Source organism: Giraffa tippelskirchi, chromosome 14 (assembly GCF_054371585.1).
Source record: "Giraffa tippelskirchi isolate mGirTip1 chromosome 14, T2T-mGirTip1v1.2.pri, whole genome shotgun sequence".
Lineage (NCBI taxonomy): Eukaryota > Metazoa > Chordata > Mammalia > Artiodactyla > Giraffidae > Giraffa > Giraffa tippelskirchi.
Window position 1 is genome coordinate 38,188,405 of NC_137288.1, and position 26,789 is coordinate 38,215,193.

General features: G+C 35.3%; 1 protein-coding gene, 1 non-coding gene and 1 pseudogene across 30 annotated transcripts in view; 2 read left to right on the top strand and 1 right to left on the bottom strand.

Moving 5' to 3' along the window:
• TRAPPC8 (trafficking protein particle complex subunit 8) overlaps nt 1-26,789 on the top strand; it is an 87,688-nt gene that overhangs the window by 10,305 nt on the left and 50,594 nt on the right. For 7 of the 29 annotated variants that reach the window (XM_081562604.1, XM_081562599.1, XM_081562608.1 and 4 more), the window contains 8 exons: nt 7,851-7,940; nt 9,210-9,384; nt 11,512-11,665; nt 13,836-13,929; nt 14,558-14,814; nt 15,159-15,274; nt 16,260-16,410; nt 21,219-21,319. In XM_081562604.1, coding sequence (XP_081418730.1) covers nt 7,851-7,940; nt 9,210-9,384; nt 11,512-11,665; nt 13,836-13,929; nt 14,558-14,814; nt 15,159-15,274; nt 16,260-16,410; nt 21,219-21,319 — 1,138 coding nt within the window. Of the gene's footprint in view, nt 1-1,697; nt 1,760-7,823; nt 7,941-8,563; nt 9,385-11,511; nt 11,666-13,835; nt 13,930-14,554; nt 14,815-15,158; nt 15,275-16,259; nt 16,411-21,218; nt 21,320-26,789 lie in introns of all 29 variants that reach the window. The other 22 variants (XM_081562624.1, XM_081562623.1, XM_081562622.1 and 19 more) reach the window with 10 other exon arrangements.
• TRNAE-UUC (transfer RNA glutamic acid (anticodon UUC)) lies at nt 2,497-2,570 on the top strand. Its single transcript has one exon. It is a non-coding gene; the product is annotated as a tRNA-Glu (tRNA).
• Nucleotides 17,692-17,979, bottom strand: LOC145534634 (small ubiquitin-related modifier 2 pseudogene; annotated as a pseudogene).

Genomic DNA, 26,789 nt, shown 5'->3' on the forward strand with positions numbered 1-26,789 from the left:
TTCACTGCTGAGCCGATTATTGGGCTTTCATGTTCGTTTTTATACAGCATTTTGTTTTTTTCAGGATTTAGTTAATCACCTTTTAAAAAACAACTTGCCCAGAGTTCTTCGTATTTTTTGCTAGTTTCTCAAACTTCCAGTAGCCTCTCAGTAAGATTTTCCCCTTGATAGGTTAATTTATGAGATAATCCATTTATTAAGATCTCCTTCCTAATGTCTTCTGTCTTTCTACTCCACACAATCTCAATAGGGAATGATAAGCATCCCTCAAGGGGGTGAAAATTTGGTAGTCTGGGGACAAAAAATATATACTACAGTGATTTGTGGCTCTCCAAAGGACCACAGTACATTAATGGATACATAGTATATCTGTGGTATTACTTAAAAGTATTCTGTGGGGAGAAGGAACAATTAGAAAAATATTTTACAAAGCTCACCAGGTGGGGTTGGGGGGTTGGAGGAGAGAGGGAATATAATGAAGTGGAAGTTTCAAACACTGTTCTACTCCGTCATGGTTTGGCTGCATTCCAAGACCTGCTCCACAACTGCCATCCCGCAGATTTCCTTCCCTTCTCTGTAGCCTCTCATTCATATCTTTAGGTATATTTCATTGATTTGGTAAAGGACATCTCCAGTATCTTCCTAAAAAAGATCTATGTTTTGCAAGGTAAAATTTTTGAGGAATGAATGTCTGAAACTCCTTAGGCAGACTTTAAAAAAGAATCTCAAGTAGTTAGGACAAGCTTCAGAAGAAAACGGTTTCTTTAGCTTCTTTCTCTGCTACTTAAGACACTTCCCTTTAGCTTTATTGTTATGTTGGTCTTGAAGACTGAGAATGTGAGATGCTGAAGTACTGAATTTATTTTAATAAAACTCTGTTAGAATAATACTCTGGAGATTTGAGAATGTAAGATGATGAAGTACTGAATTCATTTTAATAAAATTCTGTTAGAATAATACTCTTTGGAGATTTGAGTGATTTTATCCATTTTAACGGAGAAGGCAATGGCACCCCACTCCAGTACTCTTGCCTGGAAAATCCCATGGACGGAGGAGCCTGGTAGGCTGCAGTCCATGGGGTCGCTAAGAGTTGGACACGACTGAGCGACTTCACTTTCACTTTTCACTTTCATGCACTGGAGAAGGAAACGGCAACCCACTCCCGTGTTCTTGCCTGGAGAATCCCAGGGATGGCGGAGTCTGGTGGGCTGCCGTCTATGGGGTCGCACAGAGTTGGACACGACTGATGCGACTCAGCAGCAGCAGCAGCAGCAGCATCCATTTTAAGTAAGATTAATTCTTTGTCTAGAAATGCTCTAGTTTTACCATTAATGTGAGTCATACTTTTTACCCATTCTGTTTATGAAATACGTGTTAGATACTTAACCTCTTAAGCCTAGCTTCACAGTGCCATTTCTTCATCAGATTGGTCAATTAAAGCTAGTGTTCCTTGGTACAGTAATTGGAGAGACATAATGATGGAATTGAAAGAATCCTTATTATATATGGAATTTCCTCTGGTGGTCTCAGTTTTCCAGATTGTTCACAATCTACTCCTTGTCTATTACTTTTTTTTCCACTCAGCTACTACTTTTTTGTATTTGTTTCAGTTAACATGTCTGTTTAATTTTTCTAAAATGGAGATAACTTTTGTTATCTCTTATCTATTACCTATTGTATTTACTCTTGATTTACAGTATTATCTGCTAAACTCAGGCATTGACCTTGAAAAGTATAATTTGGACTGCACCTTGTTTTGGTAAGAAGGAAGAACATATTTTTCACCCTTTTTCAGTATGTAGTGTACTTTTTCTGATTGCCTTTGCGTTAACTACTATTACTCTGTAAGATACCATGAGACTTCAGTGAATAGTCATGTGTAAACGGTGTTTTAGGAGATTGTTTAAATATTCTTTAATGTCTTTCCAAAGATTTTTACTTAAAAGCATAAAGAACCCTATAAAAAAGTGGTTATTATTTAAAATGTGGGTAGTGCAAAATAGGAAATTATTGTTCTTATTTTTTTTTAGTATCTTGAAGTATTTTTCTGTTTTTCGTCCTGGGAATTGTTTATCCGTACCAGTTACTTTGAACTATAAGAAAGTCCAGGAATAATGAAATTCCCTAGGATGATGCAATAGTGAGCAAAATCACTGTTATATTATCCTTCAGTTTGAAATTTTGTATTGCCCACAGTTCTACATCTTCTTTCAGAAAGTTATGAAAGAAGTTTGGAGACAACATCTTTATAGTCATCATCTTTATCTTTTTTTTTTCTCCATTGAACACAGTTGAGACTTGGGGATTTTTAGTCCATATTGACAAAGAAAAAATTAACAGTGGAATACACAATTTTTCACAGTTACTAGACAAATCAGAACATGAGTGCAGTGACATATGGCAGTTTAGACGCATGCTATCTAGTAGAAATAAATGAGCCACTTATATTATTTTCAGTGTTCTGTAGCTACAATAAAGAATGTAAGAACAGGGAATTCCTTGGTGGTCCAGTGGTTAGGACTCTGTGCTTTCACTGTCAGGGGGCCCAAGTTCAATCCTTGGTCAGGGAACTAGATCTCACAAACCTTGTCGCTTTGCCAAGAAGGGGGGAGAAAAGAATGTAAGAAGAAATGAGTGAAATTAATTTTAATAATATATTTAATTTTAACCCAAATATCATTTCAAATGTAATCAATGGAAATTTTTTTTGTATTATCTTCAAATTTTTATGTGTATTTTCTTTTTTTAAAAAATTTTAATAAATTCTAAAAAAAATTGACATGAATCAGCCATCGATGTACATATGTTCCACATCCTGAACCCCCCTCCCACCTCCCTCCCCATCCCATCCCTCAGGGTCATCTTATACTTACAGCACACCTCAATTCAGACAAGCTACATTTCAAGTGCCCAAGAGCCACATGTGGCTAGTGGTTACTTACCTTATTGGACTTTGATGACAGTGGTGAAATTGATCATATATAGAAATCCCAGTCTTTGAGTCTTCAGATGACAGTATCTAGGACAGTTGTCTTCAAGCTCAGGAGTTGATGAGTGAGCAATATATTTCTAAAAACAAAAAGAAAATATATTATTTTCACCCAATTTAACAGTAAGGACTTAATTTAACAGGAAGGACTTCATATAATATTTTGAAATGCTAACCTAGACCATCCATTTTGTTAAAGGACATGTGACCATATTCTTTCATCTTTTATGATGTTTGTGTAACAGAATTTACTTGATACAGTTTGTAAGTGTCAGGCATGTGTGTGAAGGTAATTGGAAGCAATCAGGTGATGTAGAAATGAAAATTTGTTAACTTAATTATTGTGTTTGCTGTTTAGAAGTCTGAAGAATGAAAGTGCTTCACAGTGATGGAGCAAAATAAAATAACCTTTTTGTTTTCAGCAAAATTTTGAGCCATCACGTTTTTCCAAAATGTTGCACCTTGGCTGTGCAAGAAAAAACAGAAATAATGGTAAACTAGAAGTTGTTAGACATGTGTTTAAATCTGAAATCAGTATTTACACGGTGAATGTGTTCTAGGTTTGTGCATAATAGTTGATGGACATTCAAAAAACATTGCCTAATTGAGGCATATATCTTTGAAACTAGGAATAGATGGAATACAATTTGAGATTGCTTTATTAAAATGTATAAAAAGCTTGTTTTGGTTTTATTCTTAATTCTGTGAATAATTTATAAAATGAATTAGAAATACAATATCAAGTGTTGGTTAAATCCAGATAGTAAATGCAATGACTATTTTTCTTGATATACTGAGGGTTAAAAGGAATATAGTTTCAAAAAAGAATGATCTGTTTTTTAAAAAAAATCTATGGTGTGAGAAATTTAATTATTGGGCATAAGTAATCATGGCTTTCATTTCTTTAGAATACTTTGATTTTTGCTGATTTTTCTTTTAGAAAACACTTGATTAGAAATAGTCTTTTCAAGGATAGTTCTCAAGGGTGTTGTTAAAATACAGAGTTAGTATTTCTTAGCTCTTCATATTATTTAAGATTTGATTTGCAAAGTGCTCATAAATTTTATATAAAAGTTCTGGTTTTAGTTTTTTGTAGCTTTTGTAGTCTGAGATCTTCTGAATTAAACCATAGATTCTGATAATCACTGTTATAAGTGTCAAGTATTTTTGACTTGAGACTCTTATTGAATTAAATAATTATACATCTAACTATCATGTTTCTTTCCCTTACTTGAATATTTTCATTCGGAAAGATATTATTTTGCTACTACTGTTTATCAAAAGTTAAAGTCTTAAGTGCCAACATTATGTGGAATTTGTAATATTTCTTAGTGCTTTTTTGTTTAGTCTGAATGGTGGTTTTCTGGTACTTTGAACATTTGTGAATGATCAGAGAGGGAAAATATGTGATTTATGGGTGATGTTTATGTCTGGGTAGCCAGTCTTTTTCACTTGCAGGTTTGGGATCACTGATGATAGTATTTGGTTTCAATAGAAAGAAAACCAGAGTTGCTGTAGGTCTATCTCACTGCCTGCAGCCCTTGTTAGATATGTATTTGAACACTAATAACTTTGGCTTCCCAGGTGGCACTTTAGTAAGGAATCCACCTGCCAGTGCAGGAGATGGAAGAGATGGGTTCAATTCCTGGATCCGGAAGATCCCCTGGAGTAGAAAATGGCAACTCACTTCAGTATTCTTGCCTGGGAAATTCCGTGGACAGAGGAGCCTGGTGGGCTACAGTCCATGGGGTCACAAAGAGTTGGACACGACTAAGCATGCACACACAACTCTGTTTGCCAAGTTACTGGCACTAAGAAGGGAACACAGAATAAATGAGGAGAGAGAGAGGGCTGCCTTTTGTATGAGTGGAGGGTAGAACATTACATTTTTTTTTCCCCACTTCTTGGCTTCCTTCTTTACCTTTCTTCCCGGGGGAAGCGTACATTCTACATAGAGAAACTAACTGGTAGGATATCATGGTTGCTGTTTCAGTTCCAAGCAAAGAACATGTAGAGAGGGAAAGGCATATGAGCAAAAGACTGATTTCATCCCAAAATATGTACAAGAGAATTTTTAAGGGATGAGAAGTGTCACTAAATGTTAGTCTTTTGTTAACATTAAAAAAAAAAAAACACCTTTTTTCCCCTACGTTCTGCAAAAATGTCGCTTGAAAAAGCACAAAGATAAAGATGCCCTAATCTTCCTGGCATGTGAGAAAAATGGAGGAGGACTTCTTAATTAGCCTTCCAAGGAAACATGTGGCTGAAGTAAAAAGTTACCTCATCAACCTGAATGTGATCGACTTGAAGGATAAAACCCACTTCTGCCATATATATTTAGAAAATTTTCCTTTGTTCCTATATTCTTTGTTGAGTACCCAGTGTTTTCTTGTACCAGTATTTAGAAAGTATTATTTCAGTTTAAGCGCTCCTACATGTGTATGTGTGCTTTTTTTCTTTCTGATTCATTTTTTTGTTAGGTTTTGTTATCTGGAACTTACGTTGCAGAGTCAAAACTATAAAAGAAGGTATATTCACAGAGGCCTAGCTTCTGTTCAGGCCCTTCCCCTTTCTCATCTCTTCTTTCTCTTACACATGGTGGCATTTGTTAGATTCACCCTGTCATTTCTCTTTGACAGAGTAAACTAATACATGTGTGACTCTCTTTCTTTTTCCCTTTCTTTCACAAAATTGCATACTTTTCTGCTGTTGTCCTGGGGGCACTTCATAGTAATCATGTGGAGATTTCCCCCTTTCTCTTAAAACTCCATAGCACATCCAGTGTGTGTACCATAGTTTACTTAACCAGTCCCCTCCTGGTAGACACATGCATTTTCTAGTCTTTTATTTCAGGAAATGTTGCAATGAATAGCTATTTTGGAAGACCTAGTTTGTTTATTCAGAACTCCCCAACCCACTGTGAAACAGATCCCTTGTCATATATCTACAACTTACCTGTTACTTGTTAAATATAAGCATTGTTGAAGCAACAAAGAAAACAGAAAAATAAAGTTGATAAGGTCATTTCCTCCATCTGTGGCCATTTCTTCTTATCTAACCAAATTTTTCATTATTTATTTATATTTTATTTTCTCTTCATTGATACTTAGTGAAAATAAAAACTAATTTTCAAGATAGAGACTCATTTTGGGGAAAGATACATTTACTGGTTAGTAAGAAAATTGGTTTACTGTTGTAACAGACTAGTCTGTGTCATTCTCCAATTATGCCACTTTTCGTATAGCAGTCAGTTCAGTCGCTCAGTCGTGTCGGACTCTTTGCGACCCCATGAATCGCAGCACGTCAGGCCTCCCTGTCCATCACCAACTCCCGGAGTTTACCCAAACCCATGTCCATCGAGTCGGTGATGCCATCCAACCATCTCATCCTCTGTCATCCCGTTCTCCTCCTGCCCCCAATCCTTCCCAGCATTAGGGTCTTTTCCAATGAGACAACTCTTCGCATGAGGTGGCCAAAGTATTGGAGTTTCAGCTTCAACATCAGTCCTTCCAAGGAACACCCAGGACTGATCTCCTTTAGGATGGACTGGTTGGATCTCCTTGCAGTCCAAGGGACTCTCAAGAGTCTTCTCCAACACCACAGTTATATATATATATATATATATATATATATATATATATATATAGTACTATTTCTGGGAATGTTTTTCCCCTTCTGTAGCAGGAAAACATGAAATTTTTGTAGTACTAATTCTCCTAAACAATATGTGGGTTATTCTCATAATCCGTTTGTTGGAATTAAAGTTTTTTTGTATATATGATACCGGGTTGGATATGCTACTTGGTTAAGATGAATAGCTTTATTATTTCAACCTTCCCAGTTTAATGTAGTATTACAGTGTAAACAGAAAGTATACTTGCTATGCTTTCAGTGATTCTAAGAATAAAACAAACAGTACGTAAGATTTTATAGTCAGCTTAAGTAACTAGGAATAGAGTGTCCTTTTAGTAAAACTGATTTAGATAATCCGCTTAAACCTAATGAAATGACCAAGTTTAACAAAATTCAAGTTTTTAACAAGTTAGAATAGTTGTAATGTAAAATGCTTAGCATGGAGCGAGAGAGATTTGACATTTTAAGAATCACATCACATACATGTATACAAAAAGTAAAAATACACATCTTTGTATTTGATTGTGAGGTAAGCATGTTTTGAAATTCCATTTGAAGAGGTTTAGCTGCTATCGTACTCAAGTAATCAAATTATGAAGTAAGGTTTGTCATCCTCACCACTACTGACATTTTGAGTGAGATAATTCTTTGCTAGGGTTGGAGTGGGGTGTGTGTGGGGTATTACCCTGTTTTCCTCAGTGTAGGATGTTCTCATTATTCCATCGTTCCTGACCTGTTTCCCTAGATGCCAGTAGCACCCCTCCTTGTCCCTATTTGTGACAACTCACAGTATCTCCAGACATTGTCAGATGTTTCCTGGGGGGTCACAATTGCTCTTGGTTGAGGACCACTGTTCAGAAATAATGCTATTTATGAGAAAGAGCTACTTAAAACAGCGTGACTAGTGGAAGGGAAAACTTTAGTTCTAAAATTTGGTTGTTCACATAGGTAATATTGAAAGCATTAATAAACTGTGGTATCATTGTGTAGGTTTGGGAATAGGTCAGTTTTATTTTTGCAAGTACATGTACTGCCATGTATGAATGTATTTGTGTGTATGGCTTATGTATGTATATCAATATATGTATATAATTAAAGCTCATGTAAAAAAATGCTTGTTTATTGCTAGAAATGATGTTTTATGCCTTTTAGGAATATGAACTTGAAATGTAGTCTGTTGTAAACTGATTCTACTGAACAGTTTTAACTTTTTCTTTATTAATTTTAGCTACTACTCCATGGTTTGAGTCTTACAGAGAGACCTTTCTTCAGTCGATGCCAGCATCAGATCATGAATTTCTGAACCACTATTTAGCATGTATCCTTTGACTTTTATGTTCTCTTAAAATATTTGGAAGTTACTAATCTCAAAAAGAGTTACATAAATGCAAAATTGTTGAGAGGATGGAAAAATTATTTTTTATTGATATGCCTCAGGTTTTCTTGTTGTCCTTGTTAAATGGCATCCTAGATTCAAGACTGGTAGAGCTAAGTTTTGATTAAAAAATAAGAATAGTAAGAGCCTGCTTATTTTTTGTCATCCAGCTTGCATATTTCATGCTTAATATGTTTTTAAGCTATTTTAGAAAGAAAAAATGTAAACTGTCAGTGTTAACTGCTTTTGTTGATTGTCTCAAAATTCCCTGGTGGTTCAGACAGTAAAGAATCTGCCTGCAATGCAGGAGACCCAGGTTTGATCCCTGGATCAGGAAAATCCCCTGGAGAAGGGAATGGCTACCCACTCCAGTATTCTTGCCTGGAGAATTCTGTGGACAGAGGAGCCTGGCGAGCTACAGTCTATGGGATCTCAAAAGAGTCGGACACAACTGAGCAACTAACCCTTTTACTTTCAAAATTAACTGCTTATGCAAAAGCTCAGATTTAGAAACAGCTTTCCATCCTTTAGTAACATGTTTTATAGCTCTTAACCTCCTTTCACAGTTATGACTTTCATTTTTTTTAACGTGGTTACAGAGAAAAGTTGAGAAGGGACAGAGTATGAAATTGCACCGAGATGGAATGGAGAGGATCAAGACTCAGCAGAAGTTTTCATTATGTTGATAGTTGGACAGTTCTCATATTGTCCATTTTTATTTTCATGGATTTCCTTATTGTAAATATGTGATCTAAACAACTGTCAGCAAGATATTTTTAGTACTTAGAACCTTGAATTACTTAGAAATGTCGAAGAAATTATTTTATGCTTGCAGGAAAACCTGTAAAAATCAGATTTTATTTGTTTTAGCTCGTAAAATACCTCCCTAAATTTTATTTTTAAAGAATAATAATAATTATTGGACTTCCTAGATGGCACAGTGGTAAAGAATCCGCCTGCCAGTTCAGGAGATACAAGAGACACGGGTTCGATCTTTGAGTCGGAAAGATTACCCTGGAGAAGGAAATGGCATCCCACTCCAGTATTCTTGCCTGGGAAGTCTCATGGACAGAGGAACCTGGCTGGCTGCAGTCCATTGGGTTGCAAAGAATTGGACATGACTGAGTATGCACACATGCATGCAGTTTATTTTAATAGGATAATAGTTACTATTAAGTGATAAGTGATAATTACCTTAATGTGGTTTACAAGGTATGTTGGTGGCATCCTCTGGTGAAGCTGAACCTGTGGAACAGTTTTCAAAATTATCACAAGAACAGCATCGAATTCAGCACAATAATGACTATTCCTACCCCAAGTGGTTTATACCAAATACACTTAAATATTATGTACTTTTACATGATGTAAGTGCAGGAGATGAACAGAGGTAAGCTTTATTTTTTTAAATTTTAAAATATTTGGACATGGGTTAAGTTTTTGATATATTTTTCATCTAAGAAAGTAAAAATTTATTAATAAATTAGCTAGATCTTTTATTTGAAGTTATATTCAGCAGCTACGTCATTTTACTTCATATGCTTATCCAAACTTTTCCTTCAATGTATTTGTCTATTAATCTTTGTTCACAAGTGCTTGCCATTTTATATCTATAGATCTTAGCTGTTATTTCTTACTTTGTATACTATTATTGCTCATTTTTTTCTCTTGTCCCTTTCCCAGTTTTCCTGTAACTTTTCATTTCCTGGTTTGTAGGCACTTCTTTTTTCACTCTTCACTCTCATCACTTTATATTTTTAAACTTGATGTTCTTCACAGTCTCAAAAAAACATCCAAACACTTCTTTCTTATGTCCCCTTTAATATTCGTTGTTAGTGATTTGCCATAGTCCTTTTATGTTTGGGATAAGAGAATAGCTTATCTTTAAAGATGAGTTTTTAGAAAAATAAGATAATATTAAAACAGTTTTACCTTTTTGGCTTTTTCTGGCCGGTGGGGATGGGGGAGAAGATGGGACACTCAATACTTTTTTGTTGAGAGGGAAACTTAAATGTCCAAAAAAAGTTAAAAATAAACGCATTAAGACTTTTTGCTGCTTTGCAGTTTATTTTGATTTTTGGTTCAAGATATGGATCAAAATTAATCTTTCGTTTCAAACTGTTATTCTGTTATGTCAATGATGTTTAGAATATGAAGTTAAATAATTGTTTTTTGTCCTTGTTCTGAGCACAAGCCATCATTTTAAAATAAAGTTTTCTCGATAAAACCAAAGAATTGTTCTGAAGATTACTAACCTTTATAATTTTTTTTGACATCATAAATAATCTGTAGCCTCTTGGATAAAGTGTATTATATAAATAGGAATGATTTGAACTGGCTCTTATTAGTTTCAATCGTTTGGATATCTTCCATATTAAATGGTTATGATGTGGGTATTTAAGTGGTAATTAAAATATTAGATCAGTGGTCCTTATGCTTAACAGTGTCATTGGTAAAGCAAGTAGATGTTTAGTTTATTGTACGTGAGTAAATATACATGCACATATACTTTATGTGTTTATACAAATTTATAACTGGTTTACTTAACCAGCCTTAATTTTACAGTATGTAATAGGATTTAATTATTCATTAGGTTTGCTATTTGTATAGTATCAGTATCTGCATTCGAATGGGATATATCCACATGTTTTTTGTCACCAGATAGCTGATGAGTTTAGGGATAAAAACTAATTAGGTTAGCCGTATGTACCAAAATTTCATTTCCGTTAGAATGTACTATTTAATTCTTAGGCTGACTTATTTGAATTACCTTATCTCTTACCAAGTAGCAAGTCTAGTTAACTAAAAGTAAGGAAATCAAATGCTTTTTGTTGCATCTGAGATTAGCTCATGGGTCCAGCTAATATAAACTTAGCAAAAAAGTTGGATTTTTATATAATAAGTATTTTGACTGCTTTTCTTTTTTTTTTTCCTCTTCTAAACTAGGTTTTCTTTGGAGACTGCTTAGGGAAGGGTAAACTGTAGCAGTTAAAGGTGATTTTTTTGGGAGGGATGCTATAATTATCTATTTTAGCACTTATATTTTTTGGTCAATATCTGCTATCTAAGGCAGAATTTCCCAAAGTTGTATTTCCTGAAGGCTAGTCCACATAGTTGAGTTTCTGATTTATGAGTTTGAAGCCATTCTTTGGAAATTCACTGTACAGAGTAGCAAATGGAAGACTCTGAGGTGATCTGCTGCAAAGAAACTGGTTGGCTTGATTACTGTAGTTCCCCAAACTAGTTTGACCACTGAAACTTTCTTTTTTAATAACATGAGTATTTTTGCAAAATTTATTCCATGAGACATACTTTGATAACTGTACTTTAAGGTGATAACCAAGCTAGCTAAACTTCAGTTAGAATCATGAACTTTGTTTTACTTTTTAAAATTGTGCTACTTCTAATGTCTTTTTGGGAAACTATTTTTTTTCATGGTTTTTGTATTATTTTAATATCTATTATTGCCTAAGATCCTCTCCTCGTTGGCTACAAACTTTTCCATTTTTTATTTTAGAGCTGAGTCAATTTATGAAGAAATGAAACAGAAATATGGAACTCAGGGTTGCTATCTACTTAAAATTAATTCTCGAACATCTAATCGAGCATCAGATGAACAGATACCAGATCCTTGGAGTCAGTATCTCCAGAAAAATAGTATTCAAAACCAGGTATATGTAAAAAACAATGAAGCAAACCACAAAAGCTGTATTTCAGTTTTATGACTAATGGCATCACTGTAGAATTACTAACAGTTATTTTATGGAATCTGGCTAGTTTTGATTCATCAGTATGTGAACTCTTAATGTTTCAAAAGCTGTTTTTAACTGCAGTAATCCCTTCTGTGTATACCTTTCAGGTATAAATATCAGTGTTAATTGTTTTCTTGAAAGATGAAAAGTGGAGACTTCCCTGACAGTCCAGAGGTTAAGACTCTGCGCCTCCACTGAGGGGGGAACTAAGATCCCACAAGGCACATGGTGTGGCAAAAAAAAAAAGATGAAAAGTGAATTATACATTAAGAATTGAATTAGATTGCCTAAACACGAAGATAATAGAATTTTTGGCTTGCACATTAAGTTCATTATGAATGCTTACAGTCAATTCTTTATTATCCACATGTTCTGGGGGTTGCCTTCCTTCATTTTCAACATGCTGTTCTTATGGCCACCTTTTGGAGCTCATACTTTTTAGGTGGGTGGGCTTTTTTCCCTAACTTTCCTTTGATTTCCTTTTCTTTTGAATTTCCAGGAAGTTTTGTTTCTTCCTAATCTGCTCTTCTAATGTTGATTTCTAGACTAATGTTAATTGCTCTCTGTTGGCTGGTGTGTGGTGGGTGTAAAGTTTCACTTTCTGTCCAACTTTTAAGATAGAATTTTATGCCACTTGGTACTAGTCAAATGCCAAGTTCTATGCTTAGTTCAGATAATCAAGAGTTGACTGTTTTTTGTTTAGAAGGAAGATTTCCGAAGTAAATGGAAAATGTATTTGTATTTTGTATAATTAAGCTACATTATGTACTTTATGTGATACTGTTTTAAGAAATATGAATTAGAAAGTATGTACATTTTGATGTTCTAATAGAAATATTGTTTAATAATCTGTTTATTTGCCTTTTTTGTCTTATATATGAAATTTTAAATCCAATTTTACTCACTTTAATATTGAGATGATTGTTGACCTTATTTAAGATAATGCTGGGGAAAAATGTCTGAGAGAAAAAGAACCAGTTGGAGGTAGAAGAGCTTTAAATGGTGTTTCAGGGCCATACTCAGAATAGGAATAGTATTGAAATACTCAGTTTAGAATCTAACCGTCTAAGGTTGGGAAGGGGAACATAATAAGTCAGATTGTGCAGTTGGAGAACTTTTAATAGAAGACAGAGCTATAGATACTATACAGCTTAGAATCCTAGAACTCCAGGATTGGAGGATAGTCTAAAGGTTGTCAGATCCAGTCGTCGTTCTGATGCTTTTATTTCCTTTAAATCTATGAGTGACCTCATCTATTGAAAGTACTGTCTCTTTATGTGACCTGCTCCATGTTTAAGCAGCTTGAGGATCAACCAAAATTTTTCTTCCTTTGCTTGTACTCAATCCTATAGGGACCATGTCAGTTTTTCATTAAGATGACTTTCAGAATATAGAACATAACTCTCATGTCTTTTAAAATATTTTTATAGGCTAAATATACCATTTTTTCAACTCTTTCTTAAATGTTATTTTTAGACAATTTCTTGTCCTGATCACCTTCCCCTTATTAAGTTCTAGGTTATATATTTTTCTCAAAGTCTGGCACTCAGAATAATACCTCATATTAGTGGGCTCATGGAGTAGTCTGGACATTTTTGAAGTTTTTTGGTGGCTGAAACCAATACCCTTTGTACAAGTAAACATTGCATTGGATATTTTTCCAAAACTTTTGTGTATTCAAAATGCACTCCAGCCTATTAGTACTGTGTCCATGACCCAGGGGATTCCATACCTTCCTTTTTTACCCCTGCTGACTCCAATAGTCCATCTGTCTTGCCATTATTCCTTACATAGTTGCATATATGGATTCATATAGGCATGTGCATATCACATATAAACAGATAAGCTGAGATAGAAGTAACTTGAATTTAGAAGAATTAAGGTAGTTTGCATGTGGAACAATATAAGGATATAGTAGGTGTGTATTTAAGTGATAGAATATGATACATGGAAGAAGTTAAGAGTTTGGAGTATTAGAAATTTTTTGCTGTAGCAAAAAAAATGAGGTTTACTATAGTTGATAAATTCGGTGACATCTTAAACATGATTAAGTATAACTGTTAACATTTTTTATATTTTATTTTGATAGGAATCATATGAAGATGGTCCTTGTACTATAACTTCAAATAAGAATTCTGATAGTAACTTGCTTTCATTGGATGGATTAGATAACGAAGTCAAAGGTCTTGATATACTTTCTCTTAAGATTGTCTTTTGATTGAAAATAGCACTCTTGTTAAAGCATGCTAACCTTTATATGTAAAAGATGGAGAAATTTTCATAGTGAAAAGAGATAATGGACAGATTAGCTTTTCCTTTGAAGATTTTATTGAGTTATTTGAGTTTGATGTTTTTTGACATTTAAAAATTTGTTTTATAAGAGTAATAAGTCAAACTTCATAAAAATTTTTTTGGTAGAAAGCAAGGGACGGTATGATATGTAGCATTAATTATTCCCTCATTCACGTGATTTTGAGAGTTTTATTTTTGTATTTTAAATTACAGCTTAGATAGTGATAGCTTTAAAATTTTTTTGTTATAATTTTTCTCATTGGTTAGTTGTGCTATTTAAAAATAATTTTTGTATTTTAACACTATTTTTCTTCATTTATTTACATGAATTAAAAATTTTCTATTACATGTAATAGGTATTAACGCAAGTCCTGATTTTAGGGGGGAAACTTGAATGCTTCTAAGACATACAGTAAGAGAAAGGGTTCCAGCACTGTTTCTTTTCTTTAGCAGTATGGTAGTAATGCTGCAATTTTCTGTTGCTTTCTGAGAGTAAAACAAAGATCTGTTTTTCAGTAGATGGCTTACCAAATAACTTTAGAGCTCACCCACTTCAATTGGACCCCTCCAGTGACTCTTCTAATAGCATTGATGGCCCAGATCATGTAAAATCCGCTTCATCATTACACGAAACAAAGAAAGCAAATGCTGGAATTATTCATGGTGCATGTTTAACCCTTACTGATCATGATAGAATTCGACAGTTTATACAAGAGTTCACATTTCGGGGCCTTTTGCCACATATAGAGAAAACGATTCGGCAATTAAATGATCAGGTAAGATTTAATTATTTGCATTAGTATTTTTTAAAATTTCGGTAAATAGTAAACTTGAGAATATAATAGTATAAGTTAAAGAGTTCATATTTTTATTTTAAAAATAGACAAATATTAGAATTTATTAACTTATTATCAGTGATGAAATTCTAGTAAATCCTAGAAAAGGCTTATTTATTTTTACTAGGGATTTTGTCGGGATTTTGGATAATTTTCTTTAAATCATTGTTATTAAAGTGCACATTTGCTCACTCTTAAAACTTTTTAGTTATTTAGTATTTTTTCTTTTCTATGTAAATAACACTAAACTCATGTTTCTCAACATATTTCATTTGTTTTCTTAGCTAATATCAAGAAAAGGTTTGAGTCGATCTCTATTTTCTGCAACTAAAAAATGGTTTAGCGGCAGTAAAGTTCCAGAAAAGAGCATTAATGAGCTAAAAAATACATCTGGATTGCTGTGAGTAAAATATTAATGATTTTTAGTTTTCCTGGATTTAACTCTGATTAGTGTTTAACTAATGATGTTCTGCAAAAAATGACTATGTCTCTAGTTTCTTAGTTTCATTTTGGTCAAAACTCTGGTAGATAAGAATTCTGCTGCTGCTAAGTCGCTTCAATCGTGTCTGACTCTGTGCGACCCCACAGAAGGCAGCCCAGCAGGCTCCCCCGTCCCTGGGATTCTCCAGGCAAGAATACTGGAGTGGGTTGCCATTTCCTTCTCCAATGCATGAAAGTGAAAAGTGAAATTGAAGTCGCTCAGTCGTGTCTGACTCCTAGTGACCCCATGGACTGCAGCCTACCAGGCTCCTCTGTCCATGAGATTTTCCAGGCAAGAGTACTAGAGTGGGGTGCCATTGCCTTCTCCAGTAGATAAGAATAGTGACCATAAATAAGTTATATTAAATTAAAAAAAAAAACTCTTAAGTAATTGGGTATCTAAAAATAAACAAGATCACAGGGAGGTCACATTATTTTGGGCCTGTTTTCCTTAAAAAGATAAGAGTTGGATTAGGTATTCATTGACAACTCTTCTTTATTAAAGTACCGAAGCCTAGTAATTCTAAGACAGCATGTATTTGGAAATTTTGTCCAAAATCTGGTTTTAAGGGAAAATAAAATTCATTTTAGATTTTTTTGACTGTATATAAAGGTGAGTCACCTGGATAGAATTGATCATTTGCTTCCTAATTTGACCATGGAGAACATACTTGCCTTCTGCTAAGAAGTTCTCAATATAGGGACATAAATTATATAGATACAGATGTAACAGTCTGTTTCCAAATATCTTTGAGCAATTCTGCCTCCTTGGAGGTAGAATTTTTGTAAGATAGGATCAGGTTTTCATATGTTTTGGACAGTTGGGCATCTTTTTAGACATTTTGTAATATTTAATGGCTTACAGGTCACAGATTCTGAATTCCTTTCTTATTTTGCATCTATAGGTATCCACCAGAAGCGCCAGAACTTCAGATCAGGAAAATGGCTGACCTGTGCTTTTTGGTGCAGCACTATGATTTGGCGTACAGTTGCTATCATACTGCAAAGAAAGATTTTCTTAATGATCAAGCAATGCTTTATGCAGCTGGTGCCTTGGTTGGTATTCTGTAGTACTGTAATTTCTTGTTCCTGCTACCATGAATGACTTAGAAATTTTTCTTTATGAAATGGCAAGCAGAATTTTCCCTAGGGATAAAGTTGTACTCAAAGAGCTCATAATGCTTTATAGATTTTGAATTAATTGAAGATAACTTGATGGATTTCTGTTAAATTAGTATCTTCAAACATGGTCATACATGAGGGTTGGTTTCTTACATTTGATTAGTACTTTCTATGTAATTTGAATTACAGTTTGTACTGTATTCCCAGTATAAGAACTTCTCTTTTTTAGAGGATTCTTTTTTATCTCTTGAAAAATGTTTTAAAATTGTTAGAAATGTTTTTTCTGACCTAAGACTGTTTATTGGTTAAGAACATGTACTTTGGTGTGTGACAAACTTTCATCTTAGGCAAGTTACTGAATATCTCTAAGCCTTAGTTTTCTCATCTGTAAAATGTGAATCCTAAATATGGTTAGATAAGGTACAAGGTTTGTAAAGTGCCTGGCACACTACCTTGTATTTAGGCTGTCAGTAAGCATTGGCAATGTTGGTTTTGTAATTGATATAAAACCTAGGTGTTTCAGAAAGAATTTTCTATGTTGCCCTATAAACTTCTAATGTATTTGAAAAGTTGTCATAAATATGTTTGTAAGGTGCTTTCTGTGCTTAGAAAAGAGTAAACTAGCATTGTTACTTTCTACATAATCTTATTTATTTAAACAACAGGACCTGTGACTTAAAGGGAAACCTATCTGGGATTCATTTAGGGTGATTTATCCTACATAAGGACAGATTGCCCTACATGTAACAGCTACATACAGAAAAGTTATAAAATTGTTCTTAGTTTTAAATGATCAATGAAAAACATTAAAATTTTCCAATTGGATAAGGTATGCAAGGATTTTTATGTTCTTTTTTTATTAGAACAAAATGAGTTGCTGGAATATAAAAATAAAGAGCTGGAAGAGCATGCCACTAATGGAGAAAAGGGAAAGGGATATTTTCAGAGAACCAGTATTTTTCCCCATCTCATCTCCATTCGATGTTGAACAAAGCATACCATTGGCCATTTGGTTTAAAAAAAAAGCAGTGTGCTTGTGCACATACACCATGTACTTTATGTTCAGTTAAATGATGGGGAAGGGGAAAAGGAAAGAACAGAGAAACTGTACTGTAGTAGTCAGGATGTCGTGGAACCAAATTGCAGATTTGTAACTGAGAATGTCGTCTTGGTCTGGAGGAACAGAATTCTGGGGTTAAGTAGCAGGTTCCCTTTTTAGTAGAAACCTCTTGTCTGCCACTGGAACACATCAGTTGTATCTTCAGCCTTCATTTCCAACTGTGCAGGTGTGTCTGTTTCATTAATTGGCATCCAGACAAATGGGAAACTGGCCTGCCTCGTTGACAAAGCCTGTCATTCACAGTAGGCTTCCATTAGTTTACTAAGTGGTGTGTGCCTCTTGATCTTAAACTGTGCCACAGAACCCTTCTGCCCTGCCCCCTTCAAATTAATAGGATCATCATTCTCAGTCTTGACTCCTCCCTTGGGCTTTTCATTGCCCATGGCATGTGCAGGAGTCTCCTCAGCTGTTGCTTCAAAAAAGAGGTACCAGGTCCACACCAAAGGGGCATACGAGCAAGTGGCAGAAGGAGGCGGAGGCAGAGGGCACACATCGTGTGCTCCCTTTCCCACTCTGCGTGCCTGTGTAGTCTTTTTAAAAATATTAAGCTATAAACAACAGTGTGAAGAAGAAAAATACATAAGAACTCTACTTCATTGATAATTATCATGTAATAACTGCCATCTATTTTGCATTTATTTTAATACTGTATATATAAAAATAAGGTAGTAATTTTAAAAAGTAAAGCTAAAATAGCAAAAAGTCACCTAACTTTTAAAAAACCTTCAGGAACTGAAAATGTTGATGAATAAAAGTATTTGAAAAAGTATATGAATTGTTCTTGGTTAGACAGCTTCTGGTCTATGGTTAACTAACAGAAGCTAATAGAAAATCACAAACACTTAAATGTTATTTCATCAATACTTTATAACGTAAGTTCATAATTACAAAATTATGCATAATGTATCTGCAAATTGAAAGTTTGGAAAAATCTTATGGCAGAAAATTTGTATGATTTTTATGGTATTTAAGGCTTTTCATTTCTGTCTACAATCTCATTAATACTGCATTTAAACCTTTAGATGGAGACATATTAGTGGCATATTGGGCATATTAGTAGAGGCATATGAAGGAAAAATAATTGAACACTGGAAAGTAAAAGCATAGCTACTATAACATATGTACACCTAAAAATCATTGTAGTCTGTAATTACCCTAAAAATAATAAGCCTTAGAGAAAAATTGGTCTGGTAGAGTCCTCATAAAAGCTATGTATCTTTGTAACCAGAGCATAAGGTGATGTGTGAGGCAACTTAGCATGGTGGAGGTTATCCCAAGAAATAAAAAAGTACGCAAAACCAGTTTGTGAACCCTGGGGTGGGGAAAAGAACTCGTACCCAGTGGAATTGCTGTGAAGGTAAGCATGGAAAGAAGTGCAGCCTGCCTTGAGCAAGAGCTGTGCAAAGCTGGGAGTATACATCTCTAGAGAGACGCCCCCTACCCCTCAGTCACACACACATACAGAGTAGGCATTCATTTTTTATTTTCTTAAAGCACAGATTAAAAAAGCTCCTGCTTGGGCAACAGCTAAGTTCAGAGCTTTTTCCTTTCCTGCCGAAGGTTATAATTCTATATTTGCTATTTTTGATCCCCTTGCCTAAGAAAAACTTTTTGAATGAATAAAAATTCTGTTCGTACTAATACCACTTTCCTCTTTACCATTCACATAGTAGATAATTGATCACAGACTATACTGCCTGCTTTTTTTGATGAAAACTAAGATTCTTAATTATTTTAACTATAAAGTTAAAAGGTACATCACGGCAAAACGAATAAAAAAATTCTTGGAGAAATTTTGTAGTTTAATTTGTCATAACTAGCTGAAGGTTAAGTAGGTCACTCCAGTTCTTGATGAAAGTCTTTGTAAAATATGTTAACCTGTTACTGTATGTTGTAAGAAATGATTTAATGGTTGATTATTGAAGATCATGCAGTTACTTGGGGTGATCATTCTGAATGTTCTCACTGTATTCTTAGAAATTGCTAGCTTGTATGTATATTGATTTGTAATTTCTTGTAGAATTAAATTAGAAAATGACTTGGAATTCGAAGCCTATTTTTCTTACAAGATTTTTTCCTTAGTACACTTCTGTTGATGTGTGTATGTATGTATGTGTGTGTGTGTGTTTGTATATATGTGCAGTATATATAGTGCATATGTAGCAAATATAATGTATTTTTATATAGTATTATACAATACATATGGGGCTTCCCTGGTGGCTCAAATGGTTAAGAATCTGCCTGCAATGCAGAAGACATGGGTTCAAGGTTAGGAAGATCCCCTAGAGAAGGTAAAGGCTACACAGTCCAGTATTCCTGCCTCAAGAATTCCATGGACAGAGAAGTCTGGTGGGCTGAAGTCCATGGGATCTAAAGAGTCAGGCATGACTGAGTGACTAACATTTCCACTTGCATGCTATATATGTAATGTATTTTAGTTTTTGAAACCTATGTATATTCATTATATTTATTAATTAAAATATAAGCTAGTTAAGAAAACATGATGTTTCAGAGCCATAGAAAATTTTGTCACATGGAGATCACATATTTTCATTCAGTTTCTTCAATAAATTTTTGCGCTGAATGCTGAGGAGACAGATGTTCTGAAACAGGTAGGGTTCATACTGTCATGGAACTTAAATAGTCTGTCAGGCTAAAGGCTTTAGTCATATCCCAATTTTTACATAAATTATTTTTGTGTTTTTTCCTCTATTTTAAAAACTGTTGCAGAAAAGTGTTTATTCATCCTAAAAGTAGGTTGGCATTAGGAAATTTCTGCCCAATTTATGGAAGTTTCATTTATTTCTAGTTTAATTTTTATTAAAAGTTGGTCTATATGAGACTACAAGTATGAATGTAATACAGTATTTTACTAAGAGTCCAAAGCCTTGATTTTTCTCTTCATTTCTTTCTCTTTTTTGGCTGCACAGTGAGGCATGCTGGATCCCAGTTCCACACTAGGGATGGAACCCATGCCTCCTGCATTGGGAGCACGGAGTCTTTAACCACTGGACTGCCAGGGAAGCCCCTCATCTTCATTTCTAAATCCTTTAGCACCATTGTATATTATTTGAATTATTAACAATGGAATGGGTCTTTGAAGTGAGAAGTCCTAAAAAGTTGACAGATTGGTTTCAGAAATGGCTTTTGTGCCTTTTGATAAAGAAGATGAACCACAGAGTTTGTAAGAGGTGAAAGGTTGTGAGCTCTGTTTTCAAATATCGAAACCAGTTAATTGGAATCGGATGCACTTTGTTTCTCTCTCTGTGGCTCTATCCTATCATTGGTCTGTTCTCTACTCTCTAAGGAATAGGCAATAATGAGGAGGTGGCAGCAGAAACCTTACTTGATAGCTGCAGACCATGACCAAAAGTGTTTACTAGGTCTTCTTGAAAAAAACTCATTTAAATAATGAATGCCAGACTTTGGAATGTGATTGGAGAACTTTAAAACTGAAAGCATATAAACGTAATTATTTCCAAGTCTGCATTAGGCTATCAAATTTATATATGTGGCTACATAAAAAAACTCAGTGAACTGCATTCCAATTTTTAGACTATGAATGCTAAACTGACTACAAGAATTTTCTCGTTTTGAAATACTATAATGTCTTTTTCTCTAGGAAATGGCAGCTGTGTCAGCTTTTCTTCAGCCAGGAGCACCCAGGCCATACCCTGCACATTATATGGATACAGCAATTCAGACATACAGGGATATCTGCAAGTAGGTGACTAGAATATTTATGTTCTATCTCTTTAGAGATAAACTTGACATTTATATTGTTATTAGATATAAGTGGTTCTTGGTTTTTTTATGTTTTAAACTTAAGCACCCAAATCAAGTTAATACATAGATGAGATGATCATTTAAAACTAGTGTTTTACTACATTTTCCTTTCCTGGAAGGATTTGTAAGGAATTAGTTATATGTAATGTTGAACTTACTTGTTTCATTGAGGGCGATTTGTGTTTTGAGAACATTTCTCACTTTAACTACTATTAGGCCAGGAGTTAGCTAGTTTGAACTTTCTTTGTTAGGCAAATACAGAGAGGTAGATAATGGTCTCGGGAAGAAAATGAGAAATATTTTGTACATGTAGTGAGTTATGTTGAAACTCCATGGAAGTTAGAACTCACTACCTGTAAAGGAGACTATGAAAGTTGGTCCAGAGATGGTTTCATGGTATGTTTGAGGAATAGACCTTGAAAGAAAGGTGGTTGGGATTTGAGAACCATAAAGATATTTCAGGAATTTTGGTTGGCAGGAACAGTATTTTGGATATAACATTACTGTAGAAAAGGAAGAGAGCCCGGGCTAGATTAGAGGGTTTTGTGTATATGGAAAGGTGTTTTGAGAGAAGTCAGTGTGGGAGAGCATTAACTCTCATTTATTACTATTTTTAAGCTGTAGTTAAGATTTATGTTTAATAAATGGGGAGTTACTGAATATTTGAGTAGAGCTTTGACATGGTTATTTTTCAGAAAGATTAATGGTAGCCTTTTCTATGTAGAATGGGAAAATTAAAAGACAGGAACACAAAGGCAGTTTTGTCTGCTGTAGTGTTGAGGTAGTAGTAGTAGTAGTCATAATAGTGTGTTTAGAATACAGCACGAGTAATAAAGATTAACACTGATTTAGCACTCAGCATTTACCACTGTGCCAAAGTAATTTATATGCTCATTTAATCTTTACAACAAATGTATGAAATGGTGGATACTATTATTACTGCATTCTATAGGCAAGGAGATTGAAACAAAAGAGTTTAACTTGCTGGAATAGGTGAATTTAACTCAGATGACCATTATATCTATTACTGTGGGCAAGAAGCCCTTCAAAGAAATGGAGTAGCCATTATAGTCAACAAAAGAGTCTGAAATTCAGTATTTGGATGCAGTCTCAAAAGCGACAGAATGATCTCTGTTCGTTTCCAAGGCAAACCATTCAATATCACAGTAATCCAAATCTATGCCCTAACCAGTAATGCTGAAGAAGCTGAAGTTGAACGTTTCTATGAAGACCTATAAGACTTTCTAGAACTAACACCCAAAAAAGATGTCCTTTTCATTATAGGGGACTGGAATGCAAAAGTAGGACGTCAAGAAACACCTGGAGTAACAGGCAAATTTGGCCTTGGAATACAAAATGAAGCAGGGCAAAGGCTAATAGAGTTTTGCCAAGAGAACGCACTGGTCATAGCAAACACCCTTTTCCAACACACAAGAGAAGACTCTACACATGGACATCACAAGATGGTCAACACCGAAATCAGATTGATTATATTCTTTGCAGCCAAAGATGGAGAAGCTCTGTACAGTCAACACAAACAAGACCGGGAGCTGACTATGGCTCAGATCATGAACTCTTTATTGCCAAATTCAGAGTTAAATTGAAGAAAGTAGGGAAAACCACTAGACTATTCGAGGATGACCTAAATCAAATCCCTTACAATTATACAGTGGAAGTGACAAATAGATTCAAAGGATTAGATCTGATAGACAGAGTGCCTGAAGAACTATGGATGGAGGTTCGAGACATTATACAGGAGACAGGGATCAAGACCATCTCCAAGAAAAAGAAATGCAAAAAAGCAAAATGATTGTCTGAGGAGGCCTTACAAATAGCTGTGAAAAGAAGAGAAGTGAAAAACAGAGGAGAAAAGGAAAGATATACCCATTTGAATGCAGAGTTCCAAAGAATAGCAAGGAGAGATAAGAAAGCCTTCCTCAGTGATCAGTGCAAAGGAACAGAGGAAAACAGTAAAGTGGGAAAGACTAGAGATTTCTTCAAAAAAATTAGAAATACCAAGGGAACATTTCATGCAAAGATGAGCTCAATAAAGGACAGAAATGGTATGCACCTAACAGAAGCAGAAGATATTAAGAAGAGGAGCCAAGAATATACAGAAGAACTGTACAAAAATCTTTACGACCCAGATAATCACAGTGGTGGCGTGCTGTGGTTCATGGGGTCGCAAAGAGTCGGACACGACTGAGCAACTGAACTGAACTGATGATCACTCACCTAGAGCCAGACATCCTGGAATGCAAAGTCAAGTGGGCCTTAGGAAGCATCACTATGAACAAAGCTAGTGGAGGTAATGAAATTCCAGTTGAGCTATTTCAAATCCTAAAACATGATGCTGTGAAAGTGCTGTATTCAATATGCCAGCAAATTTGGAAAACTCAACAGTGGCCACAGGACAGGAAAAGGTCAGTTTTCTTGGCAGTGCCAAAGAATGCTCAAACTACTGCACAGTTGCACTCATCTCACATGCTAGTAAAGTATTGCACAAAATTCTCCAAGCCAGGCTTCAACAGTATTTGAACCATGAACTTCCAGATGTTCAAGCTGATTTTAGAAAAGTCAGAGGAACCAGAGATCGAATTGCCGACATCCGTTGGATTATTGAAAAAGCAAAAAGCAAGAGAGTTCCAGAAAAACGTCTATATCTGCTTTACTGACTACACCAAAGCCTTTGACTGTGTGGATCACCACAAACTGGAAAGTTCTGAAAGAGATGGGAATACCAGACCACCTGACCTGCCTCTTGAGAAATCTGTATGCAGGTCAGGAAGCAGCAGTTAGAACTGGACATGGAACAACAGACTGATTCCAAATAGGAAAAGGAGTACATCAAGGCTGTATATTGTCACCCTACCTATTTAACTTATATATGCAGAGTACATTGTGAGAAATGCTGGGCTGGATGAAGCGCAAGCTGGAATCAAGGTTGCCGGGAAAAATATCAGTAACCTCAGATATGCAGATGACACCACCCTTATGGCAGAAAGCGAAAAAGAACTTAAGAGCCTTTTGATGAAAGTGAAAGAGAAGAGTAAAAAAGTTGGCTTAAAGCTCAACATTTAGAAAACTAAGATCATGGCATCCGGTCCCATCACTTCATGGCAAATAGATGGGGAAACAGTGGAAACAGTGGCTGACTTTATTTTTATGAGCTCCAAAATCACTGCAGATGGTGATTGCAGCCATGAAATTAAAAGACACTTACTCCTTGGAAGAAAAGTTATGACCAACCTAGACAGCATATTAAAAAGCAGAGACATTACTTTGCCAACAAAGGTCCATCTAGTCAAGGCTATTGTTTTTCCAGTAGTCCTGTATAGATGTGAGAGTTGGACTATAAAGAAAGTTGAGCACCAAAGAATTGATGCTTTTGAACTGTGGTGTTGGAGAAGACTCTTGAGAGTCCCTTGGACTGCAACGAGATCCAATCAGTCCATCCTAAAGGAAATCAGTCCTGAATATTCATTGGAAGGACTGATGCTGAAGCTGAAACTCCAGTACTTTGGCCACCTGATGTGAAGAACTGACTCATTTGAAAACACCCTGATGCTGGGAAGGATTGAAGGCGGGAGGAGAAGGTGACGATAGAAGATGATATGGTTGGATGGCATCACTGACTCAATGGACATAAGTTTGAATAAGCTCTGGGAGTTGGTGATGTACAGGGAGGCCTGGCGTGCTGCAGTCCATGGGGTCACAAAGAGTTGGAGACGACTGAGCAACTGAACTGAACTGAAGGGCGTGCAGTTAATAAATCGTTAAGCCAGTATCAAATCCTGCCCTTTGTATAATTGTTTGAGAATATATTGGAAGTTTCTGGCAGAAGAAACAGCCTTCTGTCAAAGAGGAACCTTTGGAGAATTCTGAAAAAGAGTTTCAGAAGGTAGAAGCACTATGAGAGGGAGGCAGTAAGGAACCCAGAAGTCCTTTAAAGTCTTTTCTCCACAAAGGGCTAAAGTTCTCATAAAGTCCCGTAAAGTCCTTTCTCTGAAAAGATTTTCCTTGTGTTCATAAAGCCCAGAGCTTTTGGAGAGGTTCACGTGGAATGATGCAAGACAAAAGTGAAACTATCCATTGACCCAGTTAGCTATATGGCAGTCTGGTTTTGTCCTCATGTTCACAACAGATTGTATGCTTTTTCTGAATACATTCTTAACTGTCATGCATTTACCGTATAATCTTCCTTCTAAGTTACCATGATTGGTAAGGTTTATCATAAATGTAATAGATATTTGGTGATAAATTAGAAACACTGCATTAGTTATACATAAAAATTTTTAAGAATCTCCCCGATCAGAGAAATATTAAAATATAAATAAATTTTCTTAAAATACAGGAAATAACACTATACTTTAGCAGTGCCCTTAGAATGCCATGCCCCTCTTTTTAACTGATGCAGTCCTGTTTATCCAGATAGATTTCTCATGAAGCTTTCCCTTCCCTCCTTTATCTCTCATATCATAATAAAAGTCAGTTGTACTCTATTCATTATCTGTTTTATGTCATTTCTGCTTTTAGATAGGGATTGTGTTTTAGAAAAGCTTGACTCTATAGCACTTCCACTGCTTGACACAATGAGTTAAAATGTTGCTTAAAGAAACAATAAAGTCCTAGGCTTGTGGTAGCCTTGTGACTTCATAACTGACCATATGGGGGACTATATGAAGACAAAAGTAAAACAATTGCATTAAGATTTATAAAGTTTACTAAAGATTCTTTAAGAACTGAGCATATTTGAGCATGTTGTAGTACATGTAAGCTGTTGTTGTTTAGTTGCTAAATCATGTCCGACTCTTTGTGACCCCGTGGACTGTAGCCCATCAGCCATCTCTGTCCATGGGATTTCCCAAGAAAGAATACTTGAGTGGGTTGCCATTTCCTTCTCCAGGGAGTCTTCCCAGCCCAGGGATTGAACCCATGTCTCCTATGTCTTCTGTATTGGCAGATGGATTTTTTACCACTGAGCCACTTGGGAAGCTCAAAACATTCTCAGATAGTCATAAATACCAACCCTCTAAGAAAAATCATGGTTTGTAGAAAGTTTATGGCAGATCACTACAGTAATTTTGGAAGCAATGAATTGTATTTTAAAAGTATAACTGTTCAGAATGGCCTTCAAGTTAGTGATCTTTGGTTGTAATTTTAAGGTCAAGTGGTATTTTCATATAAGAATTAGAAAGTAAAATGAGAAGAACTTTGCTGCTTCAGTTGACCCTTGAACAAAATGGGTTTGAACTCTGCAGGTCCAACTTATACATGAATTTTTGCACAAAATATGTACTACAGTACTACACAATCCTAGGTTGGTTGAATCCATGGATATGTAACTGTGGGTACTGAGGGCTAACCGCATATTTTTGACTACACTGAGCGGTCAGCAACCCCACCC